Genomic DNA, 15,287 nt, shown 5'->3' on the forward strand with positions numbered 1-15,287 from the left:
AAATTCTCCTTTCTCCAGATTGTTAACTTGAAGCCGAAATTAGTTTTGTTACATTGTCAACACTGAAAATATTACTTTTAATTTGGATGAACTAAACACCCAAACATACATATCGGTGGTAGGAATCTTTATCTAGAATCTGTTACATGGTATTGTATACCTGGATGAAACGTTTGGACGCCCTTATTCGTTTGGATGGTAAAACATCTGTAAGCCTTTTTACATTTGGGTTGTAATGAAACAGTGTATTGCATCAACAGTTCGTGTATATGGTGATGTATTTGTAGAAAATATACATTCTTATAGTGGTTTGAAGGATTGTCTTATCATGAACAGAAAGAAGCAACAGCTAAACATTTGGAGTGACTTTGTCGGCGAAACATCATTACATGGTGTTCGATTTGCTATACATAAGAATAGACATAAGATAGTGAAAGTGATATGGACTTGTTTTGTTGTATGTACTGTTTCATGTCTAAGTTATAATCTTAATCGACTGTATAACACGTATAAAGAATATAATTTTGAAACAAAGACAAATGTAAAATTCGTCAACGAGTTTGAGTTTCCAGCTTTAACTATTTGTAACACACATCCGTTTGATAAAACAAAAGTACGTGACACAGACCCATCTTATGCCTATCTCAAGTCGTCCTTTACTATTCACCAGAAGAGACCAAATTATACTGGAGAAAAGTGGAAAAGGACCGAAATTACAATTGATCATTTGAAGTCTATGTCTTTTTTTGCAAACGATACATTTATATACGCAAAATACAGTACGGACAAAATAGACGTAAATAATGAACTTAAAATGGTCTTTCCATTAAACCTACGTACTTGTTTTACTTACAACGGCCAATGGTTTAATGAAAATTTGACACCAAAAATATCAAAAATAGGTAGTACTCTGACAATGTATATTGACATCAACCAAGACCGTTATGCATTTGAAGCTTCAAGAGCCGGCATTCAAATGGCAGTACATCCTTATGACGAACCAATTGGATTTGGAACGGGAACAGTGAGTCTGTCTCCTGGTAACCATTACGATATCAAAGTATCGGTTAAAAAATACAATTATTTACCTGCGCCTCACAACTCATTTGAAAACAGAAATTGCATTGAAAGAAAAGACATTGCAGCTAAAGTTATGAAATATTTTCCAAGATACACTTTTAAAGCATGCCAACTTGAATGTTTAACTGATTTGATATTGGATACTTGTCATTGTATGGTTGAGTTTATGGTTCCAACCACTCAGCTACGTTACTGTAATGTTTATGAACGGGAACATTGTGTTCATACTATTATTATTCAAGCGGAGGCATCTTTTCATTCCATTTGCAACTGTTCTCACCCGTGTTACGAAACCGTTTATGATGTGGATAGCTCGTCTGTTGTGTTTCCAGCAAAATCATTTTCAGATTATCTTATCAAACAGAATATTTCAGAGAGTTATGACCATGCTAGAAATAACCTGATTCAGATAACCATATCGTTTAAGTATTCAATGTTGGAAGAAATTAACCACGTTCCTAAGTTGACAGTAGGACAAGCAATCAGTGATCTTGGTGGTTACATGGGATTTTTCTTGGGAGCCAGTATATTAACTCTGGTAGAAATTATTGAAGTTGTCTATCGCAGTATATCAGCTGGCATAACAACAGTTCTGCGATACAAGTTCAAAGGTAAAAATGTTGTTCATATCACAAATGAGAAAACAACGGAGGAAGGTATGTGAAATATTTAAAGTAAGAGACAATAATTAGGAAGACGGTTGAATCTTCCTTGGCAGATTTTGTATATTCGTGAAAATGAATATTCTTTTTTGAAACATGTTGTTCATATATGTTAGGCTAGGACAGCAATAGTATGACATTTTATGAACAACATTCGTAAACCAACAGATTATTTAACGTTAGGGAGCTTACCATTCAAGAAAACATACGCTTCTTGACAAATTATTCCGAGGAGATATTCAACCACAGTCAGATGTAATGATAACATTATGTGAATTCAATCATCACAAATTAATAAAAATTGAAAACCCTATTATTTGGTTACGCCCACTCGTTGAAATTTTCAGATCATAACCAATCTCGGTATAAACCTCTTTACTTTGAGTCTCACCTACACAGCAAATTTATAAGCAACCGCGGGCCACTTAACAACTATTATGTGATGTGCGCTCAAATGAGTATATGAAAATAAAGCAATGATATAATGAAATACTTTGATTTTATTGTGATCAATATGTCAATATCCAGATGAATATGTGGAGCAAAGGGTGGTGACATTTATATTTGTTAAAGCACCATCAAACCGGACTGCGACTTTTGCGACGACATGATATCGCGGTCAAACGTGAGGAAAAGTCCCCCAAAATTACAAACTTAAAAACAGTCGACCTCATACGTTATGCGACCGTATTGCGTTCTAACTTTTTTGCAGCGTCATTGAGACGCGTGTACTGCACTTTTACTCCGCAAATTAGATGTTACAAAACTAATCTGACGACCGTCTTGATCTCATGACGTTTCAGAACAGATCGACGAATCTTGACCAAATCAAACGCCGTGACTCGGCGAATAGTGGCGCCAATTACACGACGTCTGGCGTGTCCTACACGCTTATACTATGCTAACAGCGACCATAAGACGCTCTGAGCCAGTAACAGGGCAGTAAGAACTCGGCAACTTCAGATCGAAAATGTTAAATTTGTTGGACCATAGTTCCTCTTAATCGTCTGAAAGTTCCTTCGTCTCGTCCTTTCGGGGGAGCTTTTGGTTAAATCGTCCGAAAACAGTTTACTTTCGGTTTCCTACGGCTGCTTGTGTCAACATTCGCCTACATTTGGCCAATCTCGAGCGGGAACAGTGTATACCGTCGCATACTTGCGACCCGGAATCGTGTCGATAGTTCACAGAAATCAATGATTCGTCCCTCGTTCCCCCACCTCCCTGTGGTCCATTGGTCGGGACTCAATCAGGTAAAAAAGTAGAGGACAACTGGAGGCGATTCGAGACAACAATCGGGCCGATCAAAAATAAACCGATCACTTGTTCACTTCACTTTTTTTTTTACCCGAACTCAATGAACTGGGACGATCGCACCAGGTTTTACCCTCGATGGTGCTCGCATGTTCCTAACCTTTCAGCAGAAATGCAACCGATCGACCCAAAAACTGTACTATCGGGACCAACATAATGCTCAGTGAAATTAGAGTATTAGAAAGGCGCAAAGAGCACTGTTTTGGAGCAACCGCTTTTCTTTAAATATATCAACTTTTGTTTCTACCTATAAAGCTATTTTTGTGAATTATGAGGTTAACATATTATGTTAACGAAAATAAGTACCCGTAAGGGGTATATCCAAGAAAGACTTCTACGACATGTTTAAGATATACTGTTCTTTAATAAGTGATAGGCCATTATCTTTAACAACAGTAACCTGTTTCCTGAAAAGCTTACATTTAGTTTCGAACACTGTGGACGAAGGGTAGAGTAAATACAGCGTATAAAGATTATGTTGAATCCCAAATGGTCGAAAACTTTGGATTTCAGCTGTTAAATTATAGAATTACACAAGTCGCTACAAATGAGTTGCATACTTTTCCACTGGTGTTATTTATCTTACTGTGTTACCACTGAAGTCTTATTTGATTTTATTTCAGTGGTAAAGTATGAGGAGATCACAGTAATAATACTTCGTATGATCAAATCTGTTAGTTCCATTAAGGTGAAAATACTTGCACCGAGAAAAAATCCCATGTAACCACCAAGTACACTAACCACATCACTTAAATATAACTTTGGTTGATGAATAATCTGTTCAAGTTTTAAATTATTATAGGATATATCTACTCGCATCAAATTACTTCTAGCATGTTGTAATCCAGTAGTAAAATTTACGCGAATTAAAATATCAACAAACGATTCAGAAGGGAAAAATTCCGAGGAGAGTTGTCGTTCAAACACATCTTCATTACACGTCAGAGGGCAGTTGCAATTGTCGCTGAAATTTTGAGCATTCTGATAGAATTTTATTGCCAGTGGGTTGGCACAATATTCCCTTTGATAAACAGAACAAAACTTATATTGGCTTGTGTTATACACAATGTATTCAACAACACAATCACATCGCCCTATCACTAAATCTGTTAGACACTCTAATAAACAAGCACTTTGAGAATAACGAGGAAAATATTTCAATGTGTCAGACAGTTGCGATTTCTGAACACAATCAGAATTTTGGTAAGAATTGTACGGCGAAGGGAGATATTGATATTGTTTATATGATAATTTGATATCATGGTATTGACCTGGAGAAAGTTTTACGGAAGGATGTGACTTATGGACTGGTTCATCAGGAGGATGTATATACACAGACATACCGCAAGTAAGGCTTTCGAAGGCGTATCTAGCTTGGTTGACATTGATATACATAACAATCCTAGAGTCAATTCCAAACTGCAAAGGGTTGTATTCCTCTTCAAACCATTGTTCATTCATTGTAAAGCATGGTGACATTATATATGGGAATACATATTTGAATTTTTCTCTTAAAGACATGGAATAGTTTTCACTATTAACATGATATGCTACTTTTATGGTATCATAAATATTAAAGGTTGAACTGTTAATGTCTTTAACGCTCACTATTTTATTTTGCCATTTCTCAGTGGAATAGTTCAAATTTTCTTGGATGGCAATTTGTGGACGAAAACTATTGGTAAAATAAGCTGCAATATCGTTATCAATAGATCTGTTAAGTTTATTTTTATCAAATGCCTGAGCATTACATAGAGTGATGGCTGGAAATTCCAGTTTGGATTGAAACTTGACATCAGTTTTGGTTATGAAATTAAATTGTCTATATTCTTTATATTCCCAATATATATTAACAGTTAATACAGCAAACATAACAATTACACAAATAAGCCATAAACATCTTACAAATTTAGACCTCCCTTTTCCTCCAACATAGTTAAGTCCATGTAATGTTGAAATAGCTAAAAAGTCGTCTACCATCTTTTCTAGTTTCAGTTTCATATTCATTTTGTTCACAGAGGTAAAATACCGTTTCAAATAAAGGCTTTTTTCCAAATATAAATCAACTGCCAACAAATAATTAGAAATGTCAATATCTGTTCTATGATGGATCACAGATGTAAAGTGGCATTTTTCAAAAGAGTCCTTTTAATACCAAACGACAGTTTTAAGTTTCACACAATATAGATCAATATTCCAAACTTCTTAATCCGTTTTAGTATTACTTAAGACGTTGTATCTAAAGAGTTAACAGATGCAAAAGATTTGATATTTTTCCCGCGTGTCTTGATAAGCCTATATAATCCTTCCAAATCATGATAACTATATTGCGATAATGAATTTGTACTAATTCATGATCAATCCGATTATAATGAGAAGTAATTAATATTAACAGGTTATATTCGTTTCAAATTACATAAATTATAAAACACAATCCATTAACTATTCAAACAGTGTTAAAAACTAGGCTACGTGTTTTTTGATGAATAATAACAGACTTCTAATTGATACGGCGATGATATTCATTTTATTCTTGTAGAAATCGAATTATTTACATATACTAATTACTGATAAATTTATACAGCAAGTTTCGTCATTTTCATTTAACTATTGAAGATAAACATTACCTTATATGAAAATATTTGACATCAATTAAATTGTGGAAATTACGGCCAGCAATTTAGCACTTTGAAAAATAAGCAATGATATTATCTAAACTGAATTATACCGCCTTTTGCGAAAACATGACAATGATGGTGCAATTCCATTGAACAGCTTTTGTACCCATTCTCTACGCTCGTATCAGGTAACAAGGCAAATAGCAAAACCAAAGTAAACAAGGACCAAGGACCAAGGACCCAGAGTTGCAATTTCTCGGTTTTGGTTACGACATCTGTAATGGTGTGCAAAATTACATTGGGCGAAACAGGCACCTACGCGTTGTTAACCTTATAAAGACAAATATTACTAAATGCTAATGTATTCTTCCTTCGGAGGAGGAAATTAACTTTAAATCCCAGTGCCACTCCCCTGACAATGACAAGTGTTATAGTAATTATATTGCAGTAGAGTACATAATGGAACATAAATTTAGTTTAGGACTGTATTCTAATGCACTCTTAGAGAAAGCCGTGAGCTGCAGTTATCGACCTATTTTGTCTTTTTATATTTGTTTAATTCACAGAGTCGTTGATGTGGCTTGGTAAATTTCAAGGAATGATTTTGACATTTCCGATCCTCGGTAGCGAATACTGGGTATGGCTAGGGTTCAATAAAAGATTGATTAGTTAAATTATGTTAATATCACGATCAAAAGATTTCTAGGTTTCTTGTGGATGATGGGTGTGTAATAGTGATAACATCGACTATAACTTGTTTATCAATTTATTATATAAATAGATACTAAATATAAATATGTCTAGTGGATTTCTTAAATAAAATTTGATTATGATATTTTTCACAGGTATAGATAACATGATAAAATATATAATATACGGAATACCCAAAAAGATCGGTAACAAAATAGGAATAAATGAGATAAAACCAAGGTAACCAGCGACATTGTTAATGTGCAAATTAGTATTCGTCAGTATATTATTGTGCCAGAAGTAGACTTCTTTCTTATATTTTGTGATCAGTCCTACGGTAAGATATCACCATTACCAATCGATTATCTATTCTCACACAACCAATCTAACAACTGGGGTACAAAATATGTAATGATGATATCTGCTCCTGAAACAAAGAATACAACTTGTCAGACAACTATGTCCAATGGCAGCTACCTCCAGATAGACTGTCAGTATTCTGAAAAGTCTCATAATTAAGCTTGAATCACCGTCTTCTAACTTGCACTCCAGAAGTGGCTTTGGTCAAAATTGGTTGCCCATTAGTGTATACAGTGACATCACGATGCTGTGGAAAATCGGCCGACAAACTTGTGATGAGTGAGACAACCCAGTAGCGAGAAAGTCTAGCAGTCAATATGATCAAAATGCCAATATGCAGCTGATTCATGTTCCTTGATACAATTATCAATAGCATGAAGCCAAAAGCTCAGAACATGTTAAGGTCACCATAAGAGTGGTATAAAAGTGAAGGAAGCGTCAGATACCGTACGGTGAGCGGCATTGTCGCCAATAATCGACGTTGAGATCGTTAAGGAATCGATAATGTCGCCGTAAGATCGCAAAATGTCGCAGTCTTAGTTAATTCCATAGAAAATCATGAGACCCTAATCCGATACTAAGATAAGAACGTCTAATATAATAATGGAATATTACCTGCTCTCCTCATACTTTGTAAACTTTCCAGAACAATATCTTGTAGTTTAAAAGCACCAGCCTTAGCACCATGATATAACATAGCATATTCACCAGATACATGATATATAGCTAACGGGTGATTAGGATACTGTAGATAAAGGGATACAATATGATGGAATTTAAATTGTATGGGTTTGAGTGTATGAGTCCTGATTAATAGTAAGTTGGGCTGTAGAAAAGGTGCCATATGCTCGAATAGATGACATTGAAGATGTATTTGACATTTCTCTTAAAGATGGGTTCCCTTATTTTCATTTATGCTAATGATAATACGTATTATACAAACAGAAAGTAGAGGTGTTCTAATGACCAGTTTGTCTCACAAATCCATAATTAATTCATAATTAGCTAAATTCCAATGAGTGACCGATCAAGAAAGGTCAAAAAGACTTTTTTTAGGTTTTTCCAGACTGTACATACATGGACATTTATGATTGATTAAAACTCTTTATTATATGCAATAAGAACATAATGATATTGATACATGATAATTCATTAGAAACACCAATTAATCAAATAGTTTGCTTAATTTGACACTCAAAAATAAGGAAACCCAACTTTAAGAGTCGGTTTCAGTTTGAATAATTCCACCTTAGCGGTAAAGACATTGGTTAAAATGATATCATTGAGTTTTTACCTTTTGTTTTGCCATTCTAACCACATCAAGATAAGGCATTCCTGGTTTGATCATTAACATATCAGCTCCTTCTGCAACATCTCTATCCTGTAAGTTTTAAGAAACAATAAATATATTAATTAAGTGAAGTCTTCACCACACACCAAAGAATAGGACGCATGTACATGTTAATATGACACCGTACATCTGTAGGTACAGATTAGCTCTTTCCGGTCAACTTCTTATTATGTTTCGTCATACACAACTGATACAAACTGTTCGATGAGAAACGAGGTGCAAGGGCTCGAAATCCCGTTGAATTCAGTATGGAGGTCTAATACCCGTACCCACCACTGCTCTTTCAGCCAAACCAATAGAACCTGGAGGTAATTGGTAATTCTTTCTGTCACCAAATGCTGGGGCACTCTTTGCTGCTTCCCTGAAATGTATGAATGATTGGCATTCAAGTTTGCGTAAATTCAATAATATGAACATCAAATTTGAGATTATAATTACGTTTTCTTTTGGTTGACTATGTGAATCATAATGTGAATAATATTTTACCTGAATGGTCCATAAAAATTTGATGCAAATTTAGCACTATATGACATTACTGAAACGTGATTCTGTATGCCATGACTTCTTAAAGCAGTTTTAATTCTACCAACTCTACCATCCATTACATCTGATGGAGCAATTATATGACAACCTGGAAAACAGAAATCGCCCGTTTTACCATCGGCGCAGCAACGGGGAGTAAACGTGAATTAACTGTCCAAAATTTGAAAGAACTGTGAGATACCGGGGAAGACAAATGCTTTCCGTGCCACTACAGACCGCTTCCTAGTTTTGTTACATCCATTTATGAACTGTCACGAATTGTTGCGTTCGTCCGTTTTTATACGGCCGACTAGGTTTGTCACCCTCACCGATACTACCGTGGATATTTTTCTTTTTTCATTCCTTTGTGTTGTCTCACGTCTATCCCGTTTATGTCCATGGTGGCCTGAAATGCGGATGCCGTTGAACATGATGTAAAAGTAGCGCTGTTAGAAAATCCACAATATTTTATAGAAAGCTGCTGACTTTTGTCATAGCTTATGATATTTTGATTTCGTCCGGCAAAAACTCCAGTTAAGTTAAGCATACTGATACCTGCTTTAGCATATGCGACTGAGATCTCTGCTAGTCTATTTATAGATGCTTCATTGTCAATGTAGCCGTCTTCTTTTAAAATACCTGGCAGGAAAATAACAAACCGTTTACCAAATATAATCAAATTTCATGTTTTACTGAAATTCTTTACGGAAAAATATCTGAGGCGGGTGTAGGGATAGTATTTTCATACATGAATCATACATGTTGGTAGCAACTGGGTTATAAGAAATAGTATGATAAATGTGGCATGCCAACTTTTGCTCCAATTTAATCGATTATGCGCGTGTAGGAATAGGTAAATATTTACCACAATGTCCATGGCTACTATAAGGACAGATACAGACATCGCAAGCAATAAGTAAATTCGGAAACCATTTTCTTATTTTCGGCAATGCCTCAACAACAGGATTAGAAACACTGTCTGCTGGAGACCCCCTGGAATCCTGAAAATTATTCAAAAATAAAAACCTCTGACATTAAATAATGACTTTAATGCAACTTGACACCCAAAATTTAGTAAAATATTAAAATACACTATTATATAAACATGGCTGTTTTGACAAGTATATAAATCATTTCAGCCACAATGTAAAAAAATATTTTTATTATTTTCGAAAAATAATTGCAAACGCACTGTAGAGTTATTGAAACTGCTCTTTTTTGTCGTTCAATCGGAAAGCTTTGGAAATAGATTGCATTACTTAACCTACGCCCACTGATAGCTTTGATTGTAAGTATAAGTCTTTGTTTGCTGTCCATTCAATTGTAGCCTGTAGAGTGAGCACGAGTTGCACAATATAGCTAATAGATATAAATATAACACTATTAAACAATTATCCAATCATCACAAAAATCGATAGGGATCATCTTCATAATGACATTGACAAACAAAATCAAAATCAAAAGAGCCTGTAAAGAATTGTTGCCTGTAGAGTGAGCACGAGTTGCACAATATAGCTAATTGAGTGAAACGTCAAGTTAGACACGATATTTCGGTGAAAAATTATCCGATAATGAAAATAGATAGGGATCATCTTGACATTGACGCTCAAAATCAAAATCAAAAGAATCTGTAAAGAATTGTAGCCTGTAGAGTGAGCACGAACTAAATGTGAACGGACGGACCGACGGACTGACCGACAGGGGGATTACAATATACGCCCATCTTATGTGTGGGCGTATAAAAATGCATTATAAAATTTTAAAAACTCAAGTGAATAAGTTAATGTTTTTCATATTTTCATTTTTCTGACCTAGATCAGGGTAAGGCCAAAAAGTTTTGATTTACCAATTTACCGAACAGCTTAATCATTATTATGTAAATAATTGCCAACAATATTGTGAATAATAATATTCAAAGTCATTATTTATTCCAGGTATCTCATATATCAGATATCTTTTTAGTCATATTCGCGCAAAATTGGTTTCGCGTCGTGTAACCCGCTGAATTTTACGATCGAAGCTGCAAAATCATATAATGCAGTATTTGCAGCAGTATGGGGTATGCATGGGGTGTGTGTTAACCACTGAAACGTTAAGATATTTTTATTTTTATTATATAATCATCATACATATCTCGTTATATTTCATAACTTACCTTTTCAGTTTTAGATAACACTCCAAATAGCAGAACGGTTTTTAACCCTTTCTTTACTAAGGGTTCCAGAGCATCAAATAATGTGTTAATTCCATATCTGCTTTGTCCTGGAAGGCTGGGAATTTCTTCTAATGCATCTGGGTCGTTTCTAATTGACGAGAAAGAAAGATTTTACGTATGGTCTGAAAGTTCGTTTTGGCGAATCGGGATCGACTCGCAAGCTCCGCACATAAAAATCATAAAATGCTACTTGCATTTAGTTGGTAACTGTTGAGTGATCACTTCATTGTTCTCGCATGGATATAATTATAGGCTACAAAGCACAAACCACAATAATAACTAACCGTATATAACAATAACATGCAAACGTGTAATCGACTGGATAATAAAATCCGTACAAAGCAAGACAATTTGGTTAATCAAAATCTCCAATGTATGATAAGATCGAGAGTAAAAGTTGTGTAGCTAGTAGTGACATTTGGCTCTATATAGCAATGTAAATACAGGCAATGGAACTTTTTCAAGAGGGGTTGTGGCCGGGTGCTCAACTATTTGACTGGACAGATCAAGCAAGGGATAACATCACCACACTACCGATTCTAAGATGCTAAAATAATTCAAAAATAAGCATTTTCAGAAATTACAAGAAAAACATGTTGTAGAACTGCAAACCAATGATATAAGTGAGTTCTTGCTGTTAGTACCATCCAGTCCAAAGAAGTAAGTCTTTGTCGAGAAATTCAACTTTACCTGCACTTTTATTAAACAGGTAAAACATTACATGGTTTAAAAGAATTATTTCATGAAATGTACGGTATCCTTTAGAACACGGGTCGCGTGCTATACAATGTAAAGGCATAATGTATTCAATACTTACGTGATAAATATTGGATATATCAAATGCTCTGGTTGGATTGAGGTATTACTAGTTTGCCATGATCTTAAAACAGGGTGAAAATATCCACTATGTAATATAGTTTGCTCAGACATTTCTCAAGTATAATGCAAAAATATGCAGACGATAATAACGAGTCTGGTTTATATCTTTTTTTGTCAACCAATTAGAGTTGTAAGAAATATTGTCAGTGAATTTATCCAATCAAACACTCTCTTGCGTACAATCGGCAAGTTACAAGTCGCGGTCTACCAGACACGGTATATATAATGCAGCGGTACACTTTGATCTTTGACAGATTGGGTGCAGGTCGGGGATAAAGGTGGGAAAGTACAGAAACTTTCGCATCTTTTTTAAATCAAATTCATCATGTGGAATAGTTTAATTGATAGTTCATTCAAATAGTGTGTGAAAGCTTTCAAAGTATTAGAATATATACTACAGCAGACTGTAGGCCTATTCCTTGAGAAATACTTTGCTGACTTTTTTTTAAAAATAAATTTAAATATCAACTTCAAAACGGGTTTGATTGGTTAAGTGTGACATAGAAATATAAAAAGTCAAAGTTTACATTGAAAAGCTACCGATTTTCGTCTCAAAAATTTCATCCGAAAGTGTTCCGAATTTCAAATTTCGAAGAGATAATGTGTGCTCATTTTTATGTTCATTTTTTATGTCAGTTCATGACTGTTTTGGAGCTGCAATTTCTATGCAGTCACATTCGATTCACCGACAGTAACTATATTTTAACCAAATCGCAGTTATGATTTATAGGCTACAATTTGGATAAAGATTCGATCCCTGGAACGATTTTTATGCACAGATTTTTAATTGATGCCATTAACTAAATGTTTCCATCGATGAAGGCGTTTTAGATATAACTTCTGTTCAGCTACTGAGTCAATGATTTAATGCTATGTCAGAAATATTCCGATTTCTGCCTTGTGAATTCTTGCAAATATTTCTTAATAAATAATCCAAAAACTCATTTTGAAGTATGCAAATAAAAATGAGGAGGTTTATTTAACTAAAGTGTAAGTGAAAGACCAGATTTGATAGGGATCGGATGAATTACATTGATGCATTTGAACCATTTGTTCTTTATAGTGGATGCCTGCAATATTTGTAACATGGACTGGGCACCAGAATCTACCATCGAACTCATAAAGTAGTTGTCCAGCATATTCCTTGATCTGATGAAAAGACCAAACAGCACGGTTAGAGTCAGTAAGACATTCACAGGGCTGTTTCTTTAACAACAAAGTATGTTTGTCCATATAAACACATTGATGATCGTGCCCAAGTCGACCTCGAAAATCCAAACTGAAATGATTTTCTGGCAATATTCTGTGTTTAAAACAATCATATGTTATACCAATGTACCCATCTTCTAGTGGAGCCCAACATAATGCTGTTTTATAATTAGTCAGTTCTCCAAAATAATCATCAGAGTAAGAAGGCACTTTAATCTCAGGCATGATGTGGTCCAGAAACCATTTAAAGGGCTTGCAGTTTAATTTTCGCCTCAATTGTTTTCTAGCCATCCTTGACTTGAGTTCAGCGTGTGTCATTACTGGATCGGGTCCGAATGCTCTTGACACTGCATCGAATATCCATTTATATTCGTCTAACCAAATGTCTGATATTCTCATCAGATTTTTTCGTATGACAGTTGATTTATCGCCATCAAAACCATACTTATTTTCTTTAAACATGTGTCCCACACGAGAACATGTTACAGTTAGGATTCTTCCGCCACATAACCATGTCCTAAATGATAAATCAAAGTGCTCTCCACCCCAAATATTAAGCCCATCATCGAATCTTCCAGTAGAATCAAAGTGGTCTTTCCTGGCAGCTATAGCACAACCAACTAGTACTGGTGTTGGGAAAGGATCTGTTACTGATGTAAAGGATTGACTTAAGTATTTTGGTAAATGAAACCACGAATATCTGCAAGAAAATATTGGATAAGTTATCACACGTGATTGTTTATTTTAATTTGCAGATGGCGGCCCTTCCGGACTATACCATTTGTTAATTAAACAAGTATTACTTTCAAAGATCATTCACATGTATACTTTTTTTCTGCAATTTCATCACAATATTTTTTCGAATGTTTTGTAAATACCTAGGTGAATAATTAATAAAAAACAGTTTTATTGGTATAAACCTTGTAGTATTTGTATATAAAGGTGGCCACCCATGTATGGCAGACAATTTCTAATAGCAGAATTGTTGTGAAAACAGAGTGGTCAATTTCAGCCAGTAAATGAAAGTCTTGCAAAACTATGTGCCTATTCTATTAGAGGATGTGGAAGAAAAAAAGAATGACATACCTTAAATCCCATCCAAATCCTCCACGGAACATATCTCCAGGGTAGGCATAAAAATCTATAGTATTGGAATCAATGACATCAACGTGAGGTTGTACTATGGTTTGGTTGTTGCGAGCTAATTCATGAACCAGTGGTTCCAACCAACCAGTGTTACATTCAATATGAGCATCTAACCATATCAAAATATCACCAGTAGCATTATCAGCACCTGTTAATCTAGATCTAACTAACCCTTGACGCTGTGTGTTCCTCAATATACGTACTCTTGGATCCAGTGATGACACGTATATTGATAAAACCTCTCCAAGATCTGCAAAGGTACTGAGGTCATCAACAAGTATAACTTCCTCCAGTATATTAGCTGGAGATCTGTAAAGTACGCTGTGGACTGTTCGTAATAAAGTTGTCAAAGCTTCGTTGTGGAAAATGATGATGACAGACACCTTGATGCCATCTGGAATGGTGTATGATTTGGCCAGACAGCCTGGAGGTCTTGTATCTGGTATATCTCTATCTAATGGAATTTCATCACTTATACTAACATTAAAATTATAGGCTGCATCAGGTGGTCGAAACTTATTTTGAATGATTTCCCCCAATAAAATCTTCAATTCTGTAGCATTTAATACTCTTTTTCGTTCACGTTGTTCGTTGGGTAATCTACAGTATTAAATGAATATAATACCTTTATTAATGATTCTTTTTTAAACAAAAGTTAAATATCTTGTTCCAAAAAATTTCATGAATTATGCCTCAAAATTATTTATTGACGGTTACAAATGATTTGCTTCTTTAGCTGCCTTATTATATGAGTAAAATGTGTTTTTAGAATATTCTTTAAAGATGGGTTCCCTTTTTTTCATTTATTAAAATGAAAATGCTAATATTATATGAATTGAAAGTAGAGGTATTCTAATGACCTGGAAAATACCAGTTTGTCTCGCATGTCCATAATTAATTCATATTTAGCTAAATGAGAAGACAATTACCAGCAGAATTCCAATTAGTGACCGATCGAGAAAGGTCAAATAGTCTTATTTTTTTGTTTATCCAGACTGTACATACATGGACATTTTTGATTGGTTAAAACTCTTAATTGTAAGCAATAAGAACATAATGATATGATTAAGAATAAATGATTATTCATAAGAAAAACCAATTTACCAATAGTTTACTTAATTTGACACTAAAATATAAGGAAACCCATCTTTAATTCCCATTATCATAAATTGCTAAAAGCAAATAAATTGTTTAACTATCTGATCACTAGTGCTTCTGAATTGAATTTTGTTTTAAATTCTACA

General features: G+C 34.6%; 5 protein-coding genes across 5 annotated transcripts; 1 reads left to right on the forward strand and 4 right to left on the reverse strand.

Moving 5' to 3' along the window:
- Positions 1-898: 898 nt before the first annotated feature.
- LOTGIDRAFT_56347 (hypothetical protein) lies at positions 899-1,648 on the forward strand (the record flags this gene model as incomplete). The annotated part of the gene is made up of 1 exon (XM_009052069.1): positions 899-1,648. A coding segment is annotated over one exon (750 nt), but the record flags the coding sequence as incomplete, so codon positions are not given.
- Positions 1,649-3,704: 2,056 nt separating this feature from the next.
- LOTGIDRAFT_87026 (hypothetical protein) lies at positions 3,705-4,214 on the reverse strand (the record flags this gene model as incomplete). The annotated part of the gene is made up of 1 exon (XM_009052088.1): positions 3,705-4,214. A coding segment is annotated over one exon (510 nt), but the record flags the coding sequence as incomplete, so codon positions are not given.
- A 2,509-nt stretch (positions 4,215-6,723) lies between these two features.
- On the reverse strand, positions 6,724-11,739 carry LOTGIDRAFT_114080 (hypothetical protein; the record flags this gene model as incomplete). The annotated part of the gene is made up of 9 exons (XM_009052207.1): positions 6,724-6,788; positions 7,337-7,466; positions 8,016-8,102; positions 8,346-8,433; positions 8,559-8,703; positions 9,150-9,233; positions 9,460-9,595; positions 10,750-10,897; positions 11,627-11,739. 9 exons carry the CDS (start codon positions 11,737-11,739, stop codon positions 6,724-6,726), a joined length of 996 nt encoding a protein of 331 aa, XP_009050455.1.
- A 924-nt stretch (positions 11,740-12,663) lies between these two features.
- Positions 12,664-13,410, reverse strand: LOTGIDRAFT_113902 (hypothetical protein; the record flags this gene model as incomplete). The annotated part of the gene is made up of 1 exon (XM_009052208.1): positions 12,664-13,410. A coding segment is annotated over one exon (747 nt), but the record flags the coding sequence as incomplete, so codon positions are not given.
- Positions 13,411-13,413: 3 nt separating this feature from the next.
- LOTGIDRAFT_113802 (hypothetical protein) lies at positions 13,414-14,531 on the reverse strand (the record flags this gene model as incomplete). The annotated part of the gene is made up of 2 exons (XM_009052209.1): positions 13,414-13,597; positions 13,984-14,531. Coding segments are annotated over 2 exons (732 nt in total), but the record flags the coding sequence as incomplete, so codon positions are not given.
- Positions 14,532-15,287: the final 756 nt, after the last annotated feature.

Source organism: Lottia gigantea (assembly GCF_000327385.1).
Source record: "Lottia gigantea unplaced genomic scaffold LOTGIsca_18, whole genome shotgun sequence".
Classification (NCBI taxonomy): domain Eukaryota; kingdom Metazoa; phylum Mollusca; class Gastropoda; family Lottiidae; genus Lottia; species Lottia gigantea.